General features: G+C 34.0%; 1 protein-coding gene across 5 annotated transcripts; it reads left to right on the forward strand.

Annotated features, from left to right (window-relative positions):
• On the forward strand, positions 1–25,767 carry LOC120776641 (box A-binding factor). Of its 5 annotated transcripts, none has more exons than XM_040107474.1 (7): positions 1–3,087; positions 15,809–16,241; positions 16,519–16,738; positions 19,683–19,855; positions 22,549–22,713; positions 23,492–23,588; positions 23,860–25,767. In XM_040107474.1, exons 1-7 carry the CDS (start codon positions 224–226, stop codon positions 25,074–25,076), a joined length of 5,169 nt encoding a protein of 1,722 aa, XP_039963408.1. In that variant the 5' UTR covers positions 1–223; the 3' UTR covers positions 25,077–25,767. The 5 variants fall into 5 exon arrangements, with proteins under 5 accessions (XP_039963408.1, XP_039963425.1, XP_039963415.1 ...); XM_040107491.1 differs by lacking the exon at positions 19,683–19,855 and adding an exon at positions 20,610–20,725; XM_040107481.1 differs by having other exon boundaries at positions 15,812–16,241.
• Positions 25,768–26,802: the final 1,035 nt, after the last annotated feature.

The following is a 26,802-nucleotide window of genomic DNA, read 5'->3' on the forward strand; positions in this document are numbered from 1 at the left end:
TTGACGGCAAGTGTGCAGCAGAGTGTTCTAATAGAAAATCAAATTAAACGTTTTCAGATTGCATATGCGCGTACCTACAATTAAAATGTTTTTAAATTATCTTTAAAAGACGGTATTGAGATTTAACTGACAAAAAAGCTTAAAAAATTCTTTACGGAAAAAAGTTTGTGTGCAATTGTCTACAACAAAAACGTGTACAAATGAAAAGTCGCAGTGAAAAATAATGAAATTCCCTTCGCGTGGTAATAGCAAAAGCTCGACAATAATAGCTACAGTGCAAAACGCTGGCGCCAGTAGCGGCATGCGTGCCTCAAAATATGTAAACGTGCACAAGGACACCAATAAGGACACTGGCAAGGATCGGCGCATGCCTAGTCTGTTGGCGAATGCAGTGAAAATGAAGATTACAAAGTGTAATGCCACCAAGTTGGCCAACTCCAACAATGGAAATAAAGGCTTAGCCGCGACGACTATGTCGAATACAACAACAAATGCATTTTACAATAATATGTGCAGATCATTGAATGAGAATCACAGAATGGCACAGCCAACGAATTTTCAAAATTCTGAAGAATCAAAAGGATTAGACACATTAAATGGATTTTATTCAACAACAACAACAACAACACAACAGCACAAAACAAGTGGTGAATGTGACGAAATGCTGTGCCAACCGATACAAGAACAAACACAATATTACGGACAGCAGGATCAGCTATTGGTGGAAGATATGTCAGCTTGTATGGCGAAAACAAAAACAACAGAAACAGCAGACGAACGGCATGATCACTTCAATCTGCTGCCCAACAACGACACAAGAGTGACAGGGAACGGCGGCATATTAAAGGAAGGGCAAAGCCAATCACCACCACAGCCAATGCTGAGCGAGCGTGCAAGGATCGAACTTACAACAATGAAACTAACTGCGCCCAAAGCTGACGCAGTCGAACACTCAATACCGTCAGCACAGCAACAACAACAGAAGGTACAGACAGTGCAGCACACAGAGGAGAATTGTACGGAGGCGAGAAACACGAGCATATCTCAAACAACAACAACAAATGCAATGCGCTCGCCTTGTACATTTGTAAACTCACACACGCACAACCGATCGACGACACCACCGCTACCACAAGCGCACACAAAACCAACACAACTACAAGCCGAACAACAACAACAACAAAAACCTCCTGCGTCATTGTCAACGTCGTCTTCGGCCGCTATACCGTCGCATTCGTCTTCGTCTTCGTCTTCGCATTTGGCTTCGTTGCTGGCACAGCCTGCTGCTACACTGGCGTTGACGTCGTCTTCGGCGGCAGCGACGACTGTGTCCGCGTCGCCAATAAGGTCCGCAACACCAAAACTCATATCAGTTGTCAACGAAACATCAAAGCAAACGGTGTTACGTACGATCGGTGAAGCCCGAAACACATCATCAACAACAGTGAAATCAACAGCAGTGAACGCTTTAGAGCAAACGGCTAATGTTACACAAATAAAAACTCCCACAACACTTGCAACGAATGCTTATTTTGAAGTGAAATTAGAGACGACGAGTCAAGTCGAAGACGAAACGGCGATTCAGCAACAGCAGCAGCAAACGAGCGGTGACGTTGTTGTTAGAGATAGTGTCGTCAACACGGATCCACAACAAATACAACAACAGTTAGTGACGCGAGATAAAAATGCCAAAAACGTTGATAAGTTTCGTAATGCGATAACAACGTCTACGACGTTAACAAAAACAAAACAAACACTAATACCGACTGCTGCCGTGGCGCCGGTTGTAACCGCAAATGTCGCACAAATATCCGTTATCAACAGTAACAACAATAATAATAATAATAACGGTAAATTAAGTGTTAGTGTAAACAATGCGAATGTGAGTGAAATCAGAAATGCCAAAATTAGTGATAAACAACCAGAACAAATACCTGTAGAAGCACAACAAGACGAACTACTGCCACTTAACTATCGCGGTGCAAACAATTCGGTGATTATAGCTAATTTTAATAGTAACAGCAACAACAACAACAGCCACAACGCAATTAACACGTCGCACTACGCACCAGAGGAGGCACCAGCAACAGCATCAACAACAACAACAGTTCAAATATTAACAGGTGAGCAACATTTGGCTGAACCGCAGTATTTGCGCTACACTCAGCAATTGTCGCAGGATAGTATTGGTGAGGTGCAACACCAACATCAGCAACAACAGCAATTGCTGCAACTCACATCGAATATACTCAACGGTGCTGATCCCAATTTAAATTTGGCTGTCGCCACTGAACTGCAACAACAGCAGCAACAACAACATCACCAACATTTTTTCACCCCTTACAATAGTTGTGCCTACGATCTGTCGCGTCATAATCAGCAACAGTTGCTACAACTTGATCACCAGCAGCAGCAACATCAATCACAACAACACCTCACAAAAGAGTTGCTCGATAAACCCGACTTAATTGCTTTACATCCCTCACATTTGCTATTTACTCAACATCTGTCGACGGCATCGCCGTACGTACACTCCCCACCGTCGCATTTGCATCCGCACGCGCACCCGCACCCGCACGCACATCATCCACAATTCATTGACGACAATATGCGCAACAATTTCAGTCTATACACCTACGGTGGCAATCCACATGATCATCTGCAGCATCACTCAAGCACTGGCGCCGCCCCCAGCAGCATTGACGAGGTCATACAGGACACGCTGAAAGATGAGTGTCTCGAGGATCATCACACAGGTGTCAGTTACTGTACGTTGACCACCGTGCCCGACCTTAAGGATGCCTATCATCACACGCATATGCTGGGTGCAGCGGAGCAACAGGTGCTGACACCCACTCAGCTGCATCAGCTGCATGTGAACACACATCAACATCACAACAATTCAGTGAGTTCGGGTGGCGGTTCACCGTCGCCCACATCACTTTCGCACGGCGGTACGGCTGGAGACGTCTCCAGCTTTACACAATTAACCAATGCGACGGCCTATCGAGACGTGTATGGTGGCTTTGCCACCGATCCGACTGTTATATCACTGTTTCCGTCCCCGCTGAGTCCAGTTCTAACAAGGTGAGTCAATTACTATACTATATAATTTGCTTTTAACTAGTTTATGAGAGCAGTGTAGATTTATGCATACTTTTTAAATAATCTAATCCAAAAGGATTAGTGTTATGTTAGCTTGGAGGTTAGAGCAAATAAGCGTAGAAAAAAAGAAAGAAAAAAACATAGTGAATTTATATATATGTTCAAATATATTTCTAGAGATTTCGCTTTTCCCATTTCTTCATTTATGTTTCAGATCCTTGTTTTAACTGGATCAGGGTACACAGGGCATTTTAAGAGGTTATATGGGTTTCCATGAGTAAAACACAACTTTTTTTCAACAATTTTTTTCTCATATAAAAATTAAATGTTTTATTAAAATTTTTAATTTTTACAAACATACACTATTCACAAAGAAATTCTGAAATTTAAAAAAAAATATTTCAAGCTCTTTCATTGCGACGCCATTTGCGGTGACTCCTCAAAAAGAAGGTGCGCCCGATCATGAAGATCGGTTGAGCAGTTCTCGAGAAATCTTGCCAACCGACTTCAAAAACACAGTTTCGAAAAAAACGCGTTTTAACACGACGCACTTAGCCTAGTTAGCCTTGGGCGCTCAAGTTTTCAAGACTGTATCTCCGAAACTAATACTGGGATCAACTTGAAAATTTAGGACAATATTCTAAAGGTACTGTAGAATTTAATAAGTCAATAAAAAAGTCGATTTTTCGAAACCCGTAAACCCATGTAACCCCTTAAATCAGCTCACTATAGCATAAAGCGAACGAACAAAATTAAGTTCATCTAAGAAAAACATTTTTATTTTAGACGATATATTCATGAAATTTGATATAGATTATTTTCTAAAGCCAGGCTATAATATCAGAAAAAAAATTTAGATCGGACTACTACAACATATATGTAGCTACCATACAAACTGAATGCTCAAAATTAAGTTCTTGTACGAAAAACTTTTTTATTTGACATGATTCGTAAGATTTAGTATAAATTATTTTCTGAACCAGCCGTAAAATCTCCGATAAAATTCTTCGCATCGGATTACATATTATAATTATTATATAGCTGATCGTTCAAACTCGAGTTTCTGTATGGAAAACTTTTTTAGTTGACGAGTTATCTTCTTGAAGTTTGGCATGTATTGTTATACAAGTCAATGGTACAATCTTCCGAAAAATTTTCACTAAAGTATATACATAACAGAATTTATCGTTTTTCTTGTATTTATTCATAATATAAATCTGCTCCAAATAAATATTGGGTAGTCGAAAAAATCTTTTCGTATTTTGAATATGTGTTGGACACAGCAACAAATAATTTACATATTTTCTTTACCGAATTCACTTTGGATAGTTAAAAAATTTAGCCTCCAGTTAGAATAGTGCTGCAAAATCAAAAAAGTATTTATTCGGATTTTTTAAGTTTATCTTAGTCATTCATATTGTAAAATGCGGACAGGTCAATTTTATTTAATTGAGCGTTCTTTTGAACCTCGTTAACAAAATATATTTTTTTTTTTTTTACATCACAAATCAATATCTGAGTGATGAAATGAATTTACTACTTTTTCTACATTTTTTCTTCAAGGCACTTGACAAATTTCTAATAGTACGGACTAGGGACTTTTCATGGTAGCAATTTTTGCTTAGCTTAGACTTTTGTTTGTACAATTTATTAATTACGGGCTTATGTCCCGACTTTGTTACTAATTAGTCAAAAAATTTAAGTAATATACAAAGAGTCTAAAACAAATCGAGTTTCACTAATTGACTCGCAACTTGGCTAAATCGAGTTATGAGGAGCAAAACACATTTTCGTACGCTAATTTCGGTTTAAAATCGCAGTTTACGACACTTACGATATTTCCGGGAAGCACAGTGAAATTTTGTTTGTGAGTGAATTAGTATTAGTTTTACATGAGTGATTGATGAAATCATTAAATTTTCGTACTTTGAAATGAACTGGCGGTGGAAGGAAGCAAAAGCACAAAAGTAAAGCAAGAATACACGAAAAAACGGAGTGTAATAGTAAATGCAAAATAAAAGTTAAAAAACAATTTTAAAATAATAAAAGAAAACGAGTAAATAAATAAATATTTTTTTATTCACAATGCATATTTATAAATACAATATGCATATATACAGTCATGCATACACACATATGTATTTTGAAAAAGTAGAGTGGTCACTTTTTTCTTTGATATGCGCGCAAAACGCACGTGCTTTTTTGCTTATTTCACCCAACGGCCAGTAATTTGATTGTTCTCGCTTGCACGTCAAGTGACAAGTCAGTGCCAGTGCAAACGCTTGCCGACTCACATTCACCTGTCTGCTCACAAACTACTCCTACATATCATATATGACGATGACTAATTCTATTATGATCGTTGATTGATTCGTAATTTTTAAGTTGTCATGCAAAAAATAAAAAATAAAAATTCTAAGATATAAAAAAACTTCATACTATATAAATATATAAACTTATAAGTATGTATATATAACTATATGAATATTTGGGGAAATACATCAAGAAGTACTTACGAATAAGTAGACATTTTGCATTGTCTTTCCTCACACCAGCTAAGCACAAAATACAATACTCTTACCCTGCTTTGTAGCTTTGACTTCATTCAACAGACAATGGGATATACATATACATATGTATAGCTGTTTTTATACCCTGAACGAGGACTCTATAAAGTACCTACCTGTGTATATACATACAGGTAAATACTCAGCGTGCGATGTGGATCCATTTCGCCTTAACGATATGTGTCTTTGAATATATGCGCTCAATTCGCTCAGTTTTCAAGATATCAAACTGAAAATTTGCAAAAGTTATTTTCTCCTCAAAAAGCTGCTGATTTGTTGGAATCGTCGATATTGGATCATTATAGCGTATAGTTGCTGTACAAAGCGAAAGAACAAAATTTAGTACTTGTATGGAAAACTTTTTTTCATTGCAAGATATCTTCACAAACTTTGGCTCAAAAAATTACTCAAAGTAAAACTATAATCTCCAAAGAAATTGTTGAGATCGGATTACTATAGCATATAGCTGCCGTACAAACTGAGCGCTCAAAACCAAGTAATTATATGGAAAACTTTTTTATTTGATAAGTTGTCTTCACCAAATTTGGTACCGATTATTTTCTAAGACCAGGTTATAATATCTGAGAAAAATTTTTAGATCGGACCACTATATATATGAAAAACTTTTTTATTTGAGATAATCTATTCATGAAATTTAGTATAAATTATTTTTCAAAATAATGCTACAATATCCGAGAATTTTTTCTAGATCGGCCTACTATAGCATATAGCTGCCATACTAAGTAATCGTCCTTGTATGCACTTTGTTATTTGTGCAGGGTATTGTAGCCACGTTACAAACCGAAGTTAACTATTTTTTATACATATATACATCTGTCTATGTGTACATGTATTTGTTTGCCGTCTTCATATAAATATTTTCATTATTGCCGTGTGCGTATCGTGTTTCCATTAAATAATATAATAATGTCATAACAATAATAAGTCAGTAAGCAGAAAAACTGAGGTGTAAAAATACAGTAGTACGCTTATACATACATATATGTATATACAACTATACAACTTTATATACTCGTATATGTATACATATGTGTATGCATTGGTGGGAGTGTGCTTGCTTGTTATTGAAAAGGTATGACGACTAAAGGAAAATAAAAAAAGTTGAGCAGCACAAAACATGCATCATTTTCTATGCAAACATGCCAACTCATGTGTTTTCAGTGCCACCTCATGCTCCTGCCACCGACCACCCTTTCAATAACCACCTGCTGCTGCCACTGCTTACTGCGCCTTTCTGTGCCGTGGCGACTTAGCATAGCGAATGCGACGCATAGCGCTGACTGTGGACAGAAGTTGGTGCGCGCCTAATAATAAAATTTTAAAATTACTTTAAATTTTTATATACTTATGTATATACATATATTTTTTTATATACAAATATATTTTTTTTATTGTGCAATATTTTGTTTTATTCACACATAGCTTTCTAGCTAAATTGTTATAAAATTATTAATATTTTAAGTTTTCCCCGAAATATTCTCAGTTTTTAACAATTCGCTTGAGTGCAGTATTGAAAATAAAATGGCACACTGAGTATTAGTTATTTTAGAAGATATTTGCAGGGAAATTTCAGCCTTTAAGTCAAATAAAAGTTAGATTATAAGAAAACAAGTTTATTAATTTGATTTTGTTCGGTTCTTTGGTATAACCGCTATAAGCTTTAGTGATCCGATCTGTATGATTTGTTCAAATATTACAGCGCTGCTTTCCAAAATAATCTATGTTGAATTTTGTGCAAATATATTGTCAAATAAAAAAATTTTCTATACTAGAACTTAATTTTAACCATTCAGTTTGTATGACAGCTCTATGTAGTAGTAATCCGATCTAAAAAATTTGTACAGATATTATAGCCTGACTTTAGAAAATAGTCTATACTAAATTTCGTGATTATATCATTTCAACTAAAAAAGTTTTTAATATAATAACTTAATTTTTACCACTCAGTTTGTATGGCAGCTATATGCTATAATGATCCGATTTAAAAACATTCTTCAGAGATTATATCTTGGTTTTGAAAAATAATTTGTACCAAATTTCGTGATGATATCTTGTCAAATAAAAAAGTTTTTCATATAAGAATTTGACTTGGATCGTTCAGTTTGTATAACAGCTATATGCTATAGTGGTACGATATCGGCGAATTCAACAAATAAGCAGCTGGTTGGGAAGAAAATTTGGTGTGCAAAATTTCAGTTCGGTATCTCAAACATTGAAGGAGTAGATCGCGCTTAAACAGATGGTGTGCATTTTGGTGGCAACATAATCCTGTTCAGTGTATGATTAAACAGTTTACTGGGCAATGCGGGCAAGCAGCCAATTAAAAAACCCTCCTCTTATGAAAATAGTTACAAAGCTACACACGTGTTACACGTGCCATGGCAGTGAAGTGTGACCGACTTCCGGTGGTGAGGCTAAAGAGTTAAAGATGAGTTTGGTAGGATATTAAGGCGTATCGCTAGTTTTTATATTTTAACGAATATTTGGTAGAGTTTGAAGCAATATTATGTCTGTATATACATATTTAGAATATATATTAGCTAAATATTTTTACATTAATACATTCACTAGCATGAGCATTGGTATGCGCACCAAAACTGGCAGTTAGACTTGAAGGCTTGCCGTCTTGTAATAAACAAATTTTCACGAACGCAGCTGTAGAAAAGGCGATACACACATAGACACACTACACATGCACATATATGTATGTATACAGGCATTCACTAAGTCTAAATTACCATCCTATTCGTATGTATATACATACATATGTATGCAGTAAATGTGGGTGAAACCGCGTTTTTTACGGTTTTGTGTAATGAGCGCCCGCAGCTTTATGACGAAAATTTGTCACTGCCACACAGTAGTTCACACAATTTGCGCAAACTTGAGCGAGCGGCGCACATTTGGTCTGACATTTTAATTTTACATTTCCACTATTACACGTATGTAAATTTGCGCCGCATGTGTGCGTAAGCATTGGGTACTTTTAACTATTTTCTTTAACTATTTTCCAATACTCACTTACTACACGCACATACAGACACACTCACATACATTTGTTTGTGGCAGTGTGCATGTGTCTGCAGTTTTGCGCGCTGTTCTAAATATTTAAGTATTTGTTGGGGCTTTTACATTTTCCTTGTACGAGTAATTTTAATTAGAAACGTGTTTTGCATAGTGAATAATCGTTTATAGTTTTCGTCGTCGAATTTCAGGGTAAATAACGTGTGCAGGTTTGTTTTCAAGTCAAGTTGTTTTGTTTTGTTTTTTGTTTTTTTAAGGAAGGGGTAAGGTAGTGGAAATACTGGAATAGTAAATAAATAAAAAAATGTGCATATATCATGTGATCAAATTTAACCCGGACTGTCAAAAAAACCAAAAATACGGTGCCTTCAGCGATATATTTTAATGTGCCCACGGGACTCATGCAGTTGAATTTTTCAGTTTCGAAAACAGAGAAAATGCAGAGTGAGCCAAATCTGACGAATACGGTGGCTGGGCGATGACTCTCGTTTCTTGTTAGACCAAAAAGTCAGTCACAATAATGCTAAAATTTCGCAATGAAAAAGCAATGCATTTCCTGCCCACAAATCCGGTCGTTTATCACAAATTGCTGCGCATAGACACCTGAAAATGAATGATGAACATGAAATCAACCGCATGCGCAATTTTAGTTGAAATGGACCAGTCCGGGTCAAATTTGATCACTTGATTTATTCAAACAATTCGGTGAATTACGAAACTGCAGCGTGATAGAAGACGATACGGTTTGCGCTCGCAGTTTAGGTAGACCAGTCCGGGTCAAACCTGATCAGTTGATTTATTCGAACAATTCGGCTTAGGACGAAACTGTAGATGGAGGTCGATACGGCTTGCGCGCACAGTTTAAATGGATCAGTCCGGGTCAAATTTGATCACATAATTTATTCGAACAATTCTGTGAAGGACAAAACTGTAGCGTGATAGAAGTCGATACAGCTTGCGCGCGCAGTTTAAATGGACCAGTCCGGGTCAAATTTGATCAGTTCATTTATTTGAACAATTCGATGAAAGACGTAACTGTAGCGTGATAGGGGTCGAAACGGTCTGCGCGCGCAGTTTAAATGGATCAGTCCGGGTCATATTTGATCAGTTGACTTATTCGAACAATTCAGTCAGGACGATACTGGTGCGTGATAGAAATGAATATATACACATATGTACATATGTTATTTATTTGAGTACATAAGAAAATATAAATTTAGTTCTGAAATATTATTTATCTTGTTAATAGGTGAACACGTATTGGTAAAAGCATTGAATTTAAAATTAGCGCTTGTTTTCAAGTAGTCACTATTTCTTACAAGCACTGACAGTTTAAACACTTTTCACTACCCAAATTCTAACCATCAAAGCATAATATACATAAATATGAAACACGATGAAAGTAAAATAACGCTAACAACCGCAACCACAACAACAACAAGTGCGCTATACTACCTATTCATCACTTCCTATATAACGCCGAGTAAACTGCAGCGCGTACGAGTACATAAAGCAGCAAGCACATATGTATGTTTTATATATCTATAGCTGCAATGGTAACAGAACCCATGCATACTTACCACTTCTTGAGATACGTAAATTGTTTATATGTACATATGAAAAAAACTGCTATGCAGTGCAATAAAGTGCAAACGGCACACACTCACACGCTGCGCTAACGCTGAGATAATTTCCAGCGCACGTTCAAGTGATCAACCGTTGCAGCCATCAATTGACGTACCGCACGACAATGGCAGCAGCGACACCAGCTACTGACCACAAGAATAGCGCCAGCCAAGGGGCGGCATGGTGGACGCCAGCCAGCTACACACCTGCTTATCAGCCGAAGACGCTGCACAGGCATGCACGCGATGTGACACTTTGTCGAGCGCTTAGATTTGGTTAGCCGATTGCAGCTAACTGAAATGCTGCATATTGGCGCGTTCGCGGTGTCAACGAAATTTTCAACGTTCTTATATTTGTTATATTTGTTGTTGTTGTTGTTGTTTGTGTGTTGCTGTTGATTGTTTTTGCACAGCTTTGTTTAGCTTGTGGGCAGTGTGGTATAAGATTTTTGTTTTTCCGCATTTGCAGCTTCATTATGCAAAGACGCGTGCCGTGTATCAGACGTTCCGCTTTGACTATTGCAATTGTGCTTGTTATTGCTTTGTTGTTGTTTTGGTTATCCATTTATTTATTTTGTTTTTTTTTTTTTTGGATTTTAGTGCTCTACTAAGTCAATTTATGCTTGTCATTGTTAATACTTGCAACTAAACGACGGTGTTTAGTTCACGGTAGTGTTGATTTTCCCATTGAAGTGAAACGTGTTTGAGCGAAATTGGCGGCGCGCAAGCAATTTTCATAGCGTGTCACATTTGCACAGCAACGGTATACGATTTGATCTTATTTAACGGATTAATATTATTTAACGGATGAAAGTAAAAAAAATTGAAATAATTTAAATTTGCAAATTAGGATTTGTGAAATATTAACAATAAAAAAATAAAACAAATTTATTTGGTAACAATAAATATCTGATAAATTTGGAAAATTATATAATTGCAAAAAAAGAAAAATCGGAAAAAATATTAAAAGAAAAAATCCGTTAACTTTTGTTGCACTGAAACTATGATATCCTTCACAGTTGCATTTTTTATGACAGAAAAGAGTTAAAAAAAATCTTTATCGTGCTCTTGAACAATCAGTTTGTATGACAGCTATAACCTACAGTGGTCCGCTCTGAACAATATTTTGGCAGTCAGTAGTGTTTTCTTGAAAAATAATTTAAGCGAAATTTCGTGATGTGTTTTTCTCAAATCAAAAAGTTTTACATACAAGAACTTTTTCAGGAACGGTTAGTTTGTATGGCAGCAATATGATAGAGTTATCCGCTCTGAACAATATATTCAGATATTGTGCCGTTATATTGGACAATAATAGTTCTTGAATTTCGTCAAGATATCTTTTCTAATAAAAAAGTTTGCTATACAAAAACGTTATTTTGATCAGTCAGTTTGTATGGGAGCTATATGCTATAGTGCTTCGATCTCATTAATTTATTGAGAGACGATGTCATTATCTTGAATAATAATCTATGCCAAATTTTGTTAAAATACCTTGTTAAATAAAAAAGTTTTTCATACAAGAACTTGATTTTAATGGTTCAGTTTGTAAGGGAGCTATATGTTACGGTCGTCCGATCTGATTAATCCAATGAGAGATTGTAGCGTTTCTTCAGGTAATAATCTGTGCCAAATTTCGTGCAGATATCTTGTCAAATAAAAAAGTTTTCGTACAAGGGTTTGAGTTTTCCTATCGGTTTGTGTGGCAGCCATATGTTTTAGTGATCCAATCTAAACAATTTGCTCGGAGATTGTAGTGTGGTTTTGGACAATAGCCCATGCCGAATTTCGTTAAGATACCTTGACAAATAAAAAAAGTTTTCAATATAAAAACTGGATTTTTATTATCGATCAGATGCTCCTTGGAACCATTGACTCTATATGTACATAAGTCCAAAGTGTGATCAGCGCAGTCTTGCAGCAATGGACACCGAAGCATACCCATATACCGTTTTACATATTCACTCGCATGTCAGAGTATCGATTTTCATTGCCGCAATGTCTGTTGTTTTTTGTTTTGAGTCGATTGTGAGTAGGAAAATACTGAATTTGACTACCAGTCTTTTCATTCAACTCGAGATGACGCTCATAAATGCTTGTATAAACAAAACAACAAATATCCATTGAGCTGCTGATTTATATACGAGTACATATGTACGAGTACATACACACATAACAATGATCAATGATCGGCGAACAAACGTAGGCAAATTCATTTGAATGACTGTCGGTTATTATTTGCAGTGTTCGGTTATACTTAAAGCTTCGTTTAAATATTTCAGGCATTGCAAATAAAAATTAACTATGTAGTTGTATGTACATATGTATGTTTGTATGTTGGATTTGTGCATATGCATATAATTTTTACTGCAAATGTTATGATCAGCAACAAATAAATTTTACATTGCAAATTTTATGGTTTTAAGTCAAAATCCAGAGATTCGTCTACTTAAGCTCTTATAAATTGGAAATTCCCTTCTTTAAAAAATTTAATTAAAATCTTGTTTTTATTTTGCAACAGAAATTTTGTCAGAGACACTTTGTATAATAAAATATTTTTTTTTTTTGTATTCACACACCGTGCTTAGACTGAGTTCACACACAAGAACTTTTGTCGACAATCCTGCTCAATTCGAAATTCTCTCCATTGTTGTAATTGCCCAAGGTTTCGCATGAATATTTACAATATTTTCTGAATCTTGAATTTTATTTACTATTTTTATTTAGAAAAGAGAATTTATTTTTATTTAAATTAAAAATTAGCAAAAAAAAAAATATTTTTGATCACCAGAATGAGAATATAACACGAAAGGGAATGCAGCAAATTGTCCCACTCCAGTTGGCGGCCTCGTGTCGCTCATGCGAATACTATAGGCACCAGCAAAAGTGAATTTCCGGATATCGAGCGACATAAGTTATCGTGTGTAAACCCAGTCATAGTCTCGTGGCATTTTTTTTGCAAGCAATACTGTTAGTGTTTACTTGGTTTTGCTTTTGGCTGTGGGTGGTCCGATCTACAAGTTAGTGTCATATGCTGAATTGCTGCAGTTATGAAAACACTTCTTGTATAAACAATATCCCTGAGTTGTATGTTTTATAAGCATACTGAGGATGTCATGCATATGTATGTGTATGTATTATGTAAGAATAAAAGTTGAAATAGGTCAGGAGTTGGAAGTTTATCAAAAGTTTCCAACTTCGTAAAGCAATATTAATTCCTTCATTTTTACGGTATATAAACGCAACTTAATATCTGTAGAACAGATATTTTGACAAATTATTTGAATAAAATAATCATGGCACGAAAAATAAGATTTACTCAATGTAAACATAACAAATAGGCTAAAAATGCATATGAAAAATCTTTATTACAAAACAGTTTTAGAAATTAATTACGAAATATTAAAGAATACAAATTAATTAAAAAAGTGCGGAGCAATAAACAATTTAGGTATTAAATATATTATTTTGCGTGGAAATGATTTTATAAAAAATTCTTTATAAAAAAAATTAATTCAGAAATTCAAACTCTACGAAAATAAACTGAAACAATGTTTTTCCCGAACTACAACAATATGTACTTCAAGAGCTACTGCTATGGGTAAATATTACTAAAATATCACCTACATACCATCTGATCAAATTTGAACCGGACTGATCATATTTGAACCGGACTGGTTTTTTCCACAGACTGTTACAACCGTTTTTTAAAATAGGTGTAAAGTTCGATATTCATATGCCAATTATCTTTTATCTCTGGAAAAAAATAGAACAGCAAGTTTGCTTGAACATTTTTTCCATTGACATCACGGCTACGAAAAGAACGCAAGATATTGCGGAAGTGTTTTAGGGTGTCTACTTTATCACGGACATAAGGATTTGAGTGACACAAAGCTTGCGGTGAAGATCGTGTAGTAATCGAAGACTTGCTTTAAGCGAGTCGTCCATCTACCACTATCAGGGCCGGGTCCAGAGTAGAATTTTGGGGGAGGGGAGAACGATATAATTAATACTTCTTGTTCTATGATGATTTTTGTGGTTCACTGGAAATAATGTATAACTTTTAATTTTTTAATGGATCCGCCCTGAGCACTGTTAATGACGACAACTTTGAAAAGTTAAAAAAACAGTGCTTGGAAATCGTTGTGTTGGCATCAGAGAGATAGCACATCTCCCAACATCTCTTATGGATCAACCTAACACATTTTGATTGATGTTTTAGTTAAGAAACCTGTTAATGATAGACTCGTAACACAAGACTTGTATATTTTGCGAAAACGACGTTGAGTAGAGGTCACAGAAGAGACATAAGAGGTCAGTTTGACAATGTAGCAGAGGTCTCTACATTAATCAAACGCATCATTCCTGTTGACCAGACGTAGATTTATGAATACGACATGGAAACTGTCCAACAATCTAGAATGATGCTCCAAGAGTGCGCTGAATGCGAAAAACCGAAATTCGCTGAAGCCACTGAAGGCACTGAAGGCCATGCCAGCCGCGGACGCAAGTGTATGGGAAATTGGACTAATCGTTGACATGCTAGCATTGACACAGCAACCTACATTTTTTTTAAGGAGTTAATAAAGTTTTATATTAAAATACGTGAAAAATTAAAGTCCGGGTCAAATTTGATGAGGATTGAACAAACCGAAGTATCTGTTATTGCAGTAATTTATTTTTAGGGCATTAATAAAGGTAAATCAAATTTACAGTCCGGGTCAAATTTGATCAGATGGTACATATATTCATAAGAAGGTTGAACAAAACGAAATATCTCTTACTACAGTATCCTATTTAAGGACATTTATAGAGATAAATAAAATTTAGAGTCCGGGTCAAATTTGATCAGATGTTACATAAATTCATATGAAGGTTGAACAAAACGAAATATCTCTTACTACAGTATTCTATTTAAGGGCATTTATAAAGATAAATAAAATTTAGAGTCCGGGTCAAATTTGATCAGATGTTACATACATATTCATATGAAGGTTGAACAAAACGAATTATGTCTAACCGTAATCATGTATATTTAATTATTTGAAATAATTGAATTTGAAATAATAGGTATTCACTTAAGTGTTAATAACCGTTCCAGATTCTAGAAATATATATTTACATGTATTTAAATAGATGTACATATGCGTATGTAAGTTTAGTAAAATGTAATGATATAAAAATATTTATTACTTAAATTCTTTGCGATGATAAATAGTTAAAGTTCATTGTGTATATGTACATATGTATATAGAAATGTGCTTACTATAAGTTTTGTGTACCCATAAGTACATGCTCTGCCGTTTGATATCATTACTAATCAAGTACTCTCTTTGTTTCTTCCACTGCATATGCGTTTTACATTTACATTTGCATTTTGTACGCCCTATTGATGATCAATCGCCGTCTTGTGATCGCCCAAATTCCAAATTCCAATAAACGCTACGACGACGTATTGACTCGATGCAGCAGTTATCCCGGATCCCTCTTGACATCGGCCACCAATGGTATACAACAGTATGGCATGCAACCGAGCAGCGCAATCAGCGCCGTCTCGTCCGCCTCGCCATCCCATCAGCCAGCACATTCGGCCGCTTCCACGCCTGGCGCACATGCAACCCACTCTGTAGTGGTAGCGGGCACCGGTTCCGGTTCAAATTCCATCAACAACGATGACTACGGCTCGCCGAAGAGCAATACCAGTAGTAATGGTGGTGGTGCTGGCAGTGGGGCGACCAACAACCAGTCTATTGCTGGTGGCAGTGGACGTTTGCCTGCATTTCAACGCATTTCCAGTTATGTTGGTGGTGCGGGCGGTGCAGCTGGTGTCGGCGGTGTGGCGAATGTCAGCGTCGGAGCTGGCGGCGCCGATCGTTACACATCGTTGACAAATTATCGCACAGTGAGTATATTACCTAAATGCATACAAAATAATATTGGGGCGAGTTTACTGCTTGAAATACAGTGTGTGTTCATTACATGCATAAACATGCATATATACATAAGCACTTGTAAATGCGTGTGTAATGCACTAACTAAATGTGTATTGCGACAAGTAAAGCTCACGCCGTTGCGCTTAGTTATCTGCACTTATTCTTCACTGCACACAGTGCGATATTTTCACAAATATTATAAATTCTAATTTTTGTTCCGTTTTTGTTTGGCTTTTTTCGCTTTAGAACGACACATGGGCAGGCCATTATGAGGCAATTGGTTACGCGCCCACTTCGGTCGTAACGAGCGCTGCCGGCCTAGTTGGAAACACGAATGTCATACGCAGCTGCAATGGACGTGCGGGTCCGGGCGTTGGCGTGGTTGGTGTTGGTGTGGAGGGCTCCGCATCAGCCAATTTGGCGGCCGCTGCGGCACATTTGACTGCATCCGCATCGTTGTCAGCAAGTGAGTAGTCGAAAAAGTCGAAAACAAATTGAAAAAAAAAATCAAAATAGGTAGTCCTAAGCTTTGTGGACATTAACATACTAACTGTACAATGTATTTTTTTTACTAACACCGTTAATTATTAATATTATTTTGTTGTTATTTAGTTATTCATTAGCCGTATGTTTTAAAGACATTTAATTATGCACCATAAAAAAGAAAATCATTAACATTTTTTGTTGCAAATTTCAACTTTAAACTTAGCTTAGCTTAGCTTAGACATTTGATCGCTCAGCATGGCAGAGGGATCCCTCTGACTTAGACTGTTATGACGGTCCTTGGTGAAGCCAGATAGAAGCGAGATAACTACTGTCTTTGGGTATTAGTTATCGGCAAAGCGCCCTGAACCTATTCCAAATCTGTTTAAGGTTTTTATTTCTATTTAAACTGAATGTATAAATGTATGAGATCCGAGTTCTGGCAAAAGCGTGACATTCGAGCATAAGCTGTTGAGATGAATCCATCCCATCTTCTTCCAAACAGCTGGTGCTGGAATCCGGCAAGTTGTTCAATCTTACTGTATGAATACCGATTGAACCGTATCTAGTTAGAACTCATACAACTATTAAAAGGTACTAAGAGCGAAGAGCCCCCTAGACCTTTTCCGATTTACACCGGACCAGAAGGATCTTGCGACTGCGCAGCTGCTGGTAGTTGAGCAATGCTTGCTGGGCTGGTCTGAGTCTCAATAGTTCAGTAGTAAACCAGAACTTTAAACTTAGAGAATCGATATTTTGTATGTTCTTCTAATATTTCGTTGACATAACTTGAGTAGTTAATATTTTGGCTCATATTGATAGCTGTCAATAGAGGAAATGCAGAGTTGCGAATATTTAAACAAAATTTTGAATGAAGCTTTAAAAAAAATTTATCCCAAAATCGAAATTAAAAATTGCAATTTAAATTACTTAATACGAAAATCGAAATTAAAAAGTGGAAATTTAACTTTTTATCTCAAATTCAGAACTAAAAATTTTAAATATTAATTTATTAATACTATACGTTAACTAAAAAATATTTTTAACTAAATTAAATTATTTAAATCTTAATATTAATTTAAAATTTAATATAATTAAATTCTTAAATTAATTTAATTAAATTAAATTTTAAAAGTTATATTACTTATACTAAATTTAATTTAAAAAAATTTAAATTAATTTAATTAAATTTAAAATGAAAAAAATTAAATTAATTTAATGAAATATTTAATTAAAAAATCTTGATATGAAAAATAATGTTTTTTTGTTACTTTAATTTTGGAATTAAAAGTTGTGTCAAATTTTTATCCGATTTCCGAATTAAAAATTAAAGATCCAAAATTTATTTTTACATTAACTAAATGAAATTTTAAATCTGATTTGAGGGTTAAAATTAAATTAAATTTAAAATTTTTAATTAAATTAAATTAATTTAAATTGTTTTAATTTTTTTAATGTAATTAAATCTTGATATTCTTTTTTTTAATTTAATTCAATTTTATTAAAATAATTTAAATTCATTTAATTTAATTAAAAATTTTAAATTTAATTTAATTTTTAATTCACAAATCAGCATTAAAAACTGGAAAATTTATTTTTAATTTTTCAATACGGTGCTTTTGTATTAGAAATTTTTTAAAACTATCTTTAATAACGATTTTCGGGATTTAATAAAAAATTAAAAATTAAATTAATTTTAGTATCAATTCAATTGTCTTCTTAATGTATTACCTGCAACCCTGCTTCTATTTATGTATATACATACATATATGTATATTTAAATATTTCGTAAATGTGTTAGTTAGGCGCTTATTCGTTCTATGCAGTTTAGTTAGGTCGCTGTATGCCATGTATTGTGATAGCTGCTTACATATTATGTACATCCAGACATTTAAACATACATATGTATGTATGTAAATATGTATTTATTCATATGTACTTGCTATATTTACGCAAGTGTGTATGCTTCCAAGCACTGTTTAATGTGTTATGCGATTGTGGCCTTTTTGCTCTGCATGCTAGTGTGCATAAGTGTGTAAATATGTTTAAACATACACACAAACTTAAAACAAATTGGGGAAGCTGTTGGAAATTCCAATAGTGGTGTGATTTTCACCGCAAATTGTGCAGCAACAAAGCATATGCATGCGTATTTGGTTATGTACAAATATATGTATGTACGTACATAACTAAAATTCTTTAATATTTTATTTTCTTTAATTTTGGTAATATTTCATGTCAAATTTCGTCAATATATCTTGCCAAATAAAAAAGTTTTTCATACAAGCACTTCATTTTGATCGTTCAGTTTGTATGGCAGCTATATGCTATAGGGCTCCGATCTTAGCAATTTATTGAGAGATGCTGGCATTGACTTGGATAATAATTCATGTCAAATTTCGTCAAGATATCATGCCAAATAAAAAAGTTTTTCATACAAGCACTTCATATTGATCGTTCAGTTTGTATGACAGCTATATGCTATTGTGGTCCGATATCAGCGATTCCCACAAATAAGCAGCTGCTTGGAAAGAAAAGAACGTGTTAAAAATTTCGTAACGATATCTGAAAAAATGAGGGACTTGTTCGCGTATATAGAGACAAGCATCATATACTTATGTACATATGTACATATGTACATATATATTTTATAGGGTGTCCAGTGTTTCTCCTGAGTGTTCGTAGCAAACTAAATATACCCTCCTCAGGGTATTAGTACTAAACTATAATGTTAATTTTTAACACGTAACTAACATCTACACTAAAAAAAAAATTAATTTATTTACTAGATATAGCATAAGATCGGTGGTAGTCAAAATTATTATACTAATACCAAGCTTCATACATGCAATCGTAACAAAATTGTTTTAAATGCATTCAACTAATAATTTATATAAATTTTAAATTAACATCTAAATTTATTAAAGCATTTTACGATGCCGATTTTATCACCGACGGGCGAGAATGTGTCAATTGTGGTGCGGTTTCAACTCCATTGTGGCGCCGTGATAATACCGGACATTATTTGTGCAATGCGTGCGGTCTTTATAATAAAACGAACGGCATGAATCGCCCCTTAATAAAACAGCCTAGACGATTGGTAAACTTTAATGAAAACTTTCAAGAAAAAAAAGCAATTAAAGTGTAACAAGTGTACACCGTTATACTCTTTACACTTTACTCAGTCATTACACATATTAAACAAAGCAAAAATATTGAACAATAAAAACTGTTGCAAAGTACATATATACAAACTACATATTAAACACTTGAACAGTACTTACAAAAACATTGTATTTTGCGACACAGAATTTAGCAAATATCCTTACTCTATTCTAACGGAAGTGATTTAAGCTTCTTGATAAAAGAAAAAGTATTAAAAAAATGCAAATTCAAATGAACCTTATAGAAATCCGCCTCCGCTTTTGCCTATAACGCCATTCCCCAACACCATCATTGCCGCTGTACATACTTACATACATACATCCCTTGTCGTTGTTATGTAAACGTTCTCGCTTCCTTTGTTGATGAAATCCGTTTCGAAAAAGCAAACTAAAAACAAATTATTTTCAATTCCAACAATAACATTGCAATTGAGTATTTAGTATTGTAATTGCCGAATGCGTAATGGAAATTAGAAGTAATTAATGCACGTTTTACTTAGAAAGGCATTAGCAATTTAGGTTTTTGCCTTGCTTCGCTACATACGCTCAATTTAATTGTGTTCATGTAGTTTGCGTATGAATAATAATAAAGAAAGAAAAAAGAAAGAAAGAAAGAAAGAAAGAAAAAATATTGGAAAAAATGCAAAACTAATTTTTTGTCTTCTCATAATAAATTCATAATTATTGCAGTGGCCGCAGAGTCAAGCGCGGATTTCTATAAGGGCTTTTCGTATAACATGCCGAGTCGGACGGCAACAGCGTCTGCCGAGGAACATTCGAACACTCGTTCAAGTTCGCGCCGGATGGTAGGTGACACAAACCAACATACTTACATGCATACTTACATTATTACACAAAAACAAAAAAAAAATTATATAAAAACGAAAAAGCATAAAATTGAAAGTAAAAGCAAATTGCAGTTTTTAAAGTAAAAAAACATTTTTTTTGAAGATTTAAAAGGTTTTAATAACGAAACTTTTTTTGAGATTTGAAAGATTTTAATAAATAATTTTAAATTTAAAAGCAATTTTTTTGAAATTTGAGGGACGTAAATTACAAATTTTTTTTTGAGATTTGGAAGATTTTAATAAATCATTTTAAATTTAAAAGCAAATTTTTTTGAGACTTGAAAGGTTTCAATATCGATTTTTTTTTGAGATTTGAAAGATTTTAATAAATAATTTTAAATTTAAAAGAAATTTTTTTTGAGACTTGAAAGATTTAAATAACGAATACTTTTTTTCGAGATTTAAAATATTTTATTAAAAATAAAAATTTTTTTTTTAGACTTAAAAGATTTTAGATATTAATGAAATATTTTTTCTAAGAATTTTTCAAACAATTTTTTAAGATTTAAAAAATGTTAATAACGATTTTATTTTTTTTTTGAGATTTTGAAAATTTTAATAAAGAAACAATTTATTTTAAGATTTAAAACACTTTATAAATTAAGTAGTTTTTCTTAGAATTAAAATATTTCAATAAAGATACTATTCTTTTAATTAAACAAATTTTTCAAAGAAATTTTTTAATAGTGAACAATTTTTATGAACCTTTAAAATATTTGAAAAAAGTAACGATTTTGTTTAAAGAATTTAAAGATTTTCGCAAAGAAACAATTTTTTAAGATTTAAAAGAAAGAAGAATAAAGAGATTTCTTTTAAAATTAAGCAAGATTCTTTTTTTAAAAATTAAAAGATTTCAAAAAAACCATCCTTTTTTTTTGGTTAGAAAATTTTAGCAAAAAAAATTTTTTTAAGAATTAAGAGATTTAATGAAGACAATTTTTTAAGTTTTAAAAGATTTTGATATTTTATTTTTTGAGGATACTAAAAACCTAAAGATTTGTTTTTTAAGAATTGAAAGATTTTAATAAACAAAAAAATTTTTTTAATTAAAAGAGTTTTGTAAATTTTTTTTTTTAAGAAATATTTTTATTAAGAAACAAATTTTGCCTTATGAATTAAATAAATTTAAAGAATTAAATTTTAAAGTTTTATTAAAGAAACAAATTTTGTTTTAAGAATTAAATAAAGGAACTTTTTTTAGGAATTAAAAAAATTTAATAACGAAACATTTTTTGAGATTTGAAAGATTTTAATCAAGAAACCTTGTTCGAGGGTTTTTTAAGATTTAAAAGTTTTTATTTTTTTGGTTTTTGATATTTAAATAAAGCAACCAATTTTTTTTTGGAAAATTAAAAGGTTTTAAAAACGTAACGATTTTTTTAGAATTAAGAAATTTTATAAAAGAAAATTTGTTTTAAAGACTTAAAAGATTTTACTGAAGAAAGAAGATTTTTTTAAGAATTACAAGATTCTAATAAACAAACAGTTTTTTAAGAATCAAAAGATTTTTTTAAGATTTAAAAGAATTTATTAAAGAAACATTTTTTTAGTAAAAAAAAAAATATTTTTTATTTTTATTTTTTTTAAGATTTTAAAATTTTAAATATAATAAAATAATATATTTTTTTTTTAATTTAATACAAAAATTCATAAAATATTTTTAATAATTTGCAATTGTTTAATATATGCATTGATTAAAGTAATTGTTTTGAGTATACATATATGTACATATTTATATACTTCATATTATTCCTTTTACTAATTTCACTTTTCATATCTAGAGTGCATCCCGTCGTGTTGGTCTTTCCTGCTCGAATTGTCTCACAACACACACCTCGCTCTGGCGCCGCAATCCCAGCGGTGAGCCCGTTTGCAATGCCTGCGGACTGTACTTCAAATTGCACAGCGTGAAGCGGCCCTTGAACATGAAGAAGGACACCATACAGGTATGCTGACGATTGCATTTTCATGTTATACTGCAAAGCAAACGAAAAGAGAATTTAATTTTTAGAGAAATCTAAGTAAAAGTTTAATTTTTTAACAATAAAAACAATTACAAACATTAACTTCGGTTGCTTTTCCAAACAAAAATTTGATTTTGATTGGTTAGTCTGTAGGCAGCTATATGATATAGTGTTCCGATCAGAACAATTTATTCGGAAATTATGTAATTGCCTTAACAAATAGTTTGTGTCAAATTTCTTGAAGATATCTTGTCAAATAAAAAAGTTTTCAATACATAGAATGAATTAGAATTGATCGGTTTGTATGGCAGCTATATGCTATAGTGATCCGATCTCAATAAATTCTTGGGAGATTATGTAAATGTCTTAGCGAATAATTCGTGCCAAATTTCTTGAAGATATCTTGTCAACTAAAAAAGATTTCCATACAAAAACTTGATTTTGATTGATCAGCTCGTATGGCAGCTATATGTATGCTATAGTAGTCCGATGTCTGCAATTCTAACGAAAGAGCAGCTCCTTGAAAAGAAAATATTGCATGCAAAATATCAGCTTAATTAACTCAGCTCGTCACACTGATTATGTATACATATATAGACACTACAAGGTCTCCGAAATTAAGTTCTGGGCGCAAAAGTATTAGAGACCTGTGCAAGCAGAGACTGTAGTCGCTTATACAATTCAATTCATTAACTAATATACAATATTATTAAATACGTTTTTTCAAAATACTAATTTTTCTTTCAAAATCGCATTGCAGACACGCAAGCGCAAAGCAAAGGGCGCCAAGGGTGAAAAGTCCAGCAAAAGCAGCAAAGCAAATGCGAACGCCAATCCGGCCGCTGTTGCCAATAACGGTAAGTGTAACGACATTTTCTCTTTTACTTGTATTGGTTTTTTGGTTAAAGCATGCGAAATTAATTGTTTTTGTTTTGTCTCCTTTGCTTCTTCCTCTCTTTCACATGTGCGCCTCATCGCTTGTACATCGTCCATCGCCCATCGATCATCGCTCTAATAACGCACTCTCTGTCACTGTCTCTATGTGTCTGTGTTGCATGTGCGCTCTCGGTGGTGACACTCATCTAATCAACTGTACTCATTCACCTAAATAACTCGTATCACAATCAGAACTAAAACAATTAACAACTAACTTGCAACAACAACAGCAAAAGCAACAGCAGCAGCAGCTGCAGCAACAAACGCCGCAAATGCAAGTGAAACAGGAGTCACAAAGCAACAACAACACTGTATTGACGCATACAGCGCGTTTGTCACCAACAACAAATGATGGCAGCATCTCACCGACAGACACCAAATCACCACTTATGGCCTTGTTGCCATCATCACCGCTAACGCAAATGGAAAATGTTGCAACAATGCAAGAACAACAACAGCTACAACAAACATACAATCAGAAAATGTCACCAATGCCGCATGCAAACTCACCGACAATGTTCTCATATACATCACCGACACATAACGGGCATTTGAATAACAATAACCGTTCATATAACAACAACAACAACAATAATAACAATAATAACAACAATACGTTAAATCTTATGCAGAAACAACTGCAGACTCACCAAACGCAACAATTACAGAATATGCAACAACAGCAACAACAGCATGCAGCACAATCGCCGCGTCAGCAACAACAGCAACAATTGATGACACAGCAACTTATGCAGCTGATGCCGCCACATTCGTCCCCCTCCACATCGGTATCGATGCCACCAACGCCTACTACACCAACCACACCGACGACGCCAACCACGCATCACCAACAGCAGCCATTGCATCAGCAATTGTCACCACTGCAGGAGCAGCAGCAGCAACAGCAGCTCCAGCAACAGCAACAACAACAGCTATTTCAACATTTGGTGCACCAACATCAGCTGCAACATGACCAACAACAGGCGCACTTGGACAACATGTCGCTACACTATCACCAACAATATCTGCAGCAACAACAACAGCAACAACAACAGCAACAGCATCAGCAACACTCAATTGCGCCACAAAGTCCCGCTGGTTCAGTGTCGCCGGCGCATTCGAATTTCGGTGAACTGTTGCCGCTGCACGATTCGGCCATCAAAATGGAGCAACAACATCGTCCAAATCATCAACAACACCACACACACAACTCGCATTTGATTACACAAGATGTGGCGCTCAGTCGCAGTCCCTCACTGGAGGATGACGAACTGATGCTGGAGTTGCAGCATCATCACCAGCAACACGCCCAATCGATTGCGTTGAATTTGCAGCACCAACAAAATCTCTTCGAATTGCATGAATACGAGCGTAAATACGAACGGGGCACTGTGGTGAAGTCGGAGTGAGGGCGCTGCAAATGGAAAGCGTTCGTTAATTGGTGGCGTTAGCAACAAAGAGAAACCAAAGAGTGGATTTTTATCATTTATATATGATATACATGTGTGCGTGAGTGTGTGGGTGTGTATGTGTGCAATAAGCATGACCAGCAATTGTATGGATGTGTGTACTTATATTTTAGTGCAAATTTTATTAGATTTTTTAGCGTAAATTTGTGAAAACCAATTCTCCAAAGAGCGCAGTGGTCGTGCAAATAATTACGAAACGGTACAATAATCATTATTTTAATTTAAAATTAATTAATTTTGAACAAAAGAAAAAACGAAAACTGAAAATATATTTTTTAAACACATTTATAATGGACTAAAAGGGGTATGCTTGCCTAGTTGTACCCCAATATATGTACCCAAATATGTAGGTATGTATGTATATTGCTAATTAAACTAACAAAAATTGGATTTCACTCAAAGTCTGACGAATATGTGTACTATATATATTATTATATGCAAAGAAAATTGTTAGGCCAATATTAACTTGAAGTTATAAACAAGTTTTGTGTATTAAAGCATTCCAAAACAAAAAAAAACAAATATTTCTAGCATACCAAAATATAGTTATATGAATTTCTAGTTGTAAGCTCGTTTTGCAAAATTGCTTTGAGATTTATTTAAAAACAAAATTAAAAAAAAAAAAATATTTGTATAAACAATTGACATTCTATTTCTAAAAAAATTAATTATGTTTATAACCCATATTTTAGTTATTTATAAGTATCATATATGTATGTATGTATGTATATTCGAGTCCTAATTTTGTAAAATTAATTTTCTTAATATTTTAATTTTTACCAAAATCTCATTTACTCTTAGAATCAATACTTCTTTTTTAAATACAAATGTATACAAATAAATATTTTTTAATTAAAATTTATTGTTAAGTAACTGTTTTCAATTGAGTAGTTGAAAATTTGCAAGTAACTCTTTAAAATTGAGGCCACTAACTCCGAATTTCGGTAGAAAATTGTAATAATTTTGACACGTTGTTGGATCTTATATGTATCTTTCCATGCTGAAATGGCAAGCCTTACTGAAGAGAAATGTCAAAATGAGCGATAAAAAATATGGCGTCGTTTGAGGTCAGTATCAGTCCACTTGTGTAGCATACACATTGAAAAACCCGTTACAATGGTGCAAACAATATGAAAGGTTAGGTTCTATGGCTGATCCAAAGATCGTACTTGGTTGTGCAGTCCTTTTTAATACCATAAAAATATAGAGTGATACATTACAAAGTTCCCCACTTTTTGAATGAAAAACCACAGAAACTTAAAATTTAATGGTGAATGTTTATTATTATTTAAAAGAACATTTTTAGGCATTTATTATTTGAAGATTACCTCTTTCAAATATTGGCCGCGGTTACGTGTCAGTTGGTCCATACGTTAAGTCCAATTTTCGTTGTCTCGTAACTTTCGACTGGTAACTGGCGAATGACACCCGTGATGTTGTGTTCCAAGGCCTGAATCGAACTTGGTGATCAATCTTGGGCCAAAAGGATCTTGGGGGAGCTTATGAACCGATGATAGCCCCGCGGTAGCCAAGTGCAATATACGAGGAGATGCAGCACAGATCCGTTCCCATTCTAGTGACAGCGGGGCTAGGGTAACCTAAAATGAAGTTGTTCGAGATAGCAGAAAAGATATCAACCGAATGTGTAAATAATGTCATTCACGAA

This window comes from Bactrocera tryoni, chromosome 1 (assembly GCF_016617805.1).
Source record: "Bactrocera tryoni isolate S06 chromosome 1, CSIRO_BtryS06_freeze2, whole genome shotgun sequence".
Lineage (NCBI taxonomy): Eukaryota > Metazoa > Arthropoda > Insecta > Diptera > Tephritidae > Bactrocera > Bactrocera tryoni.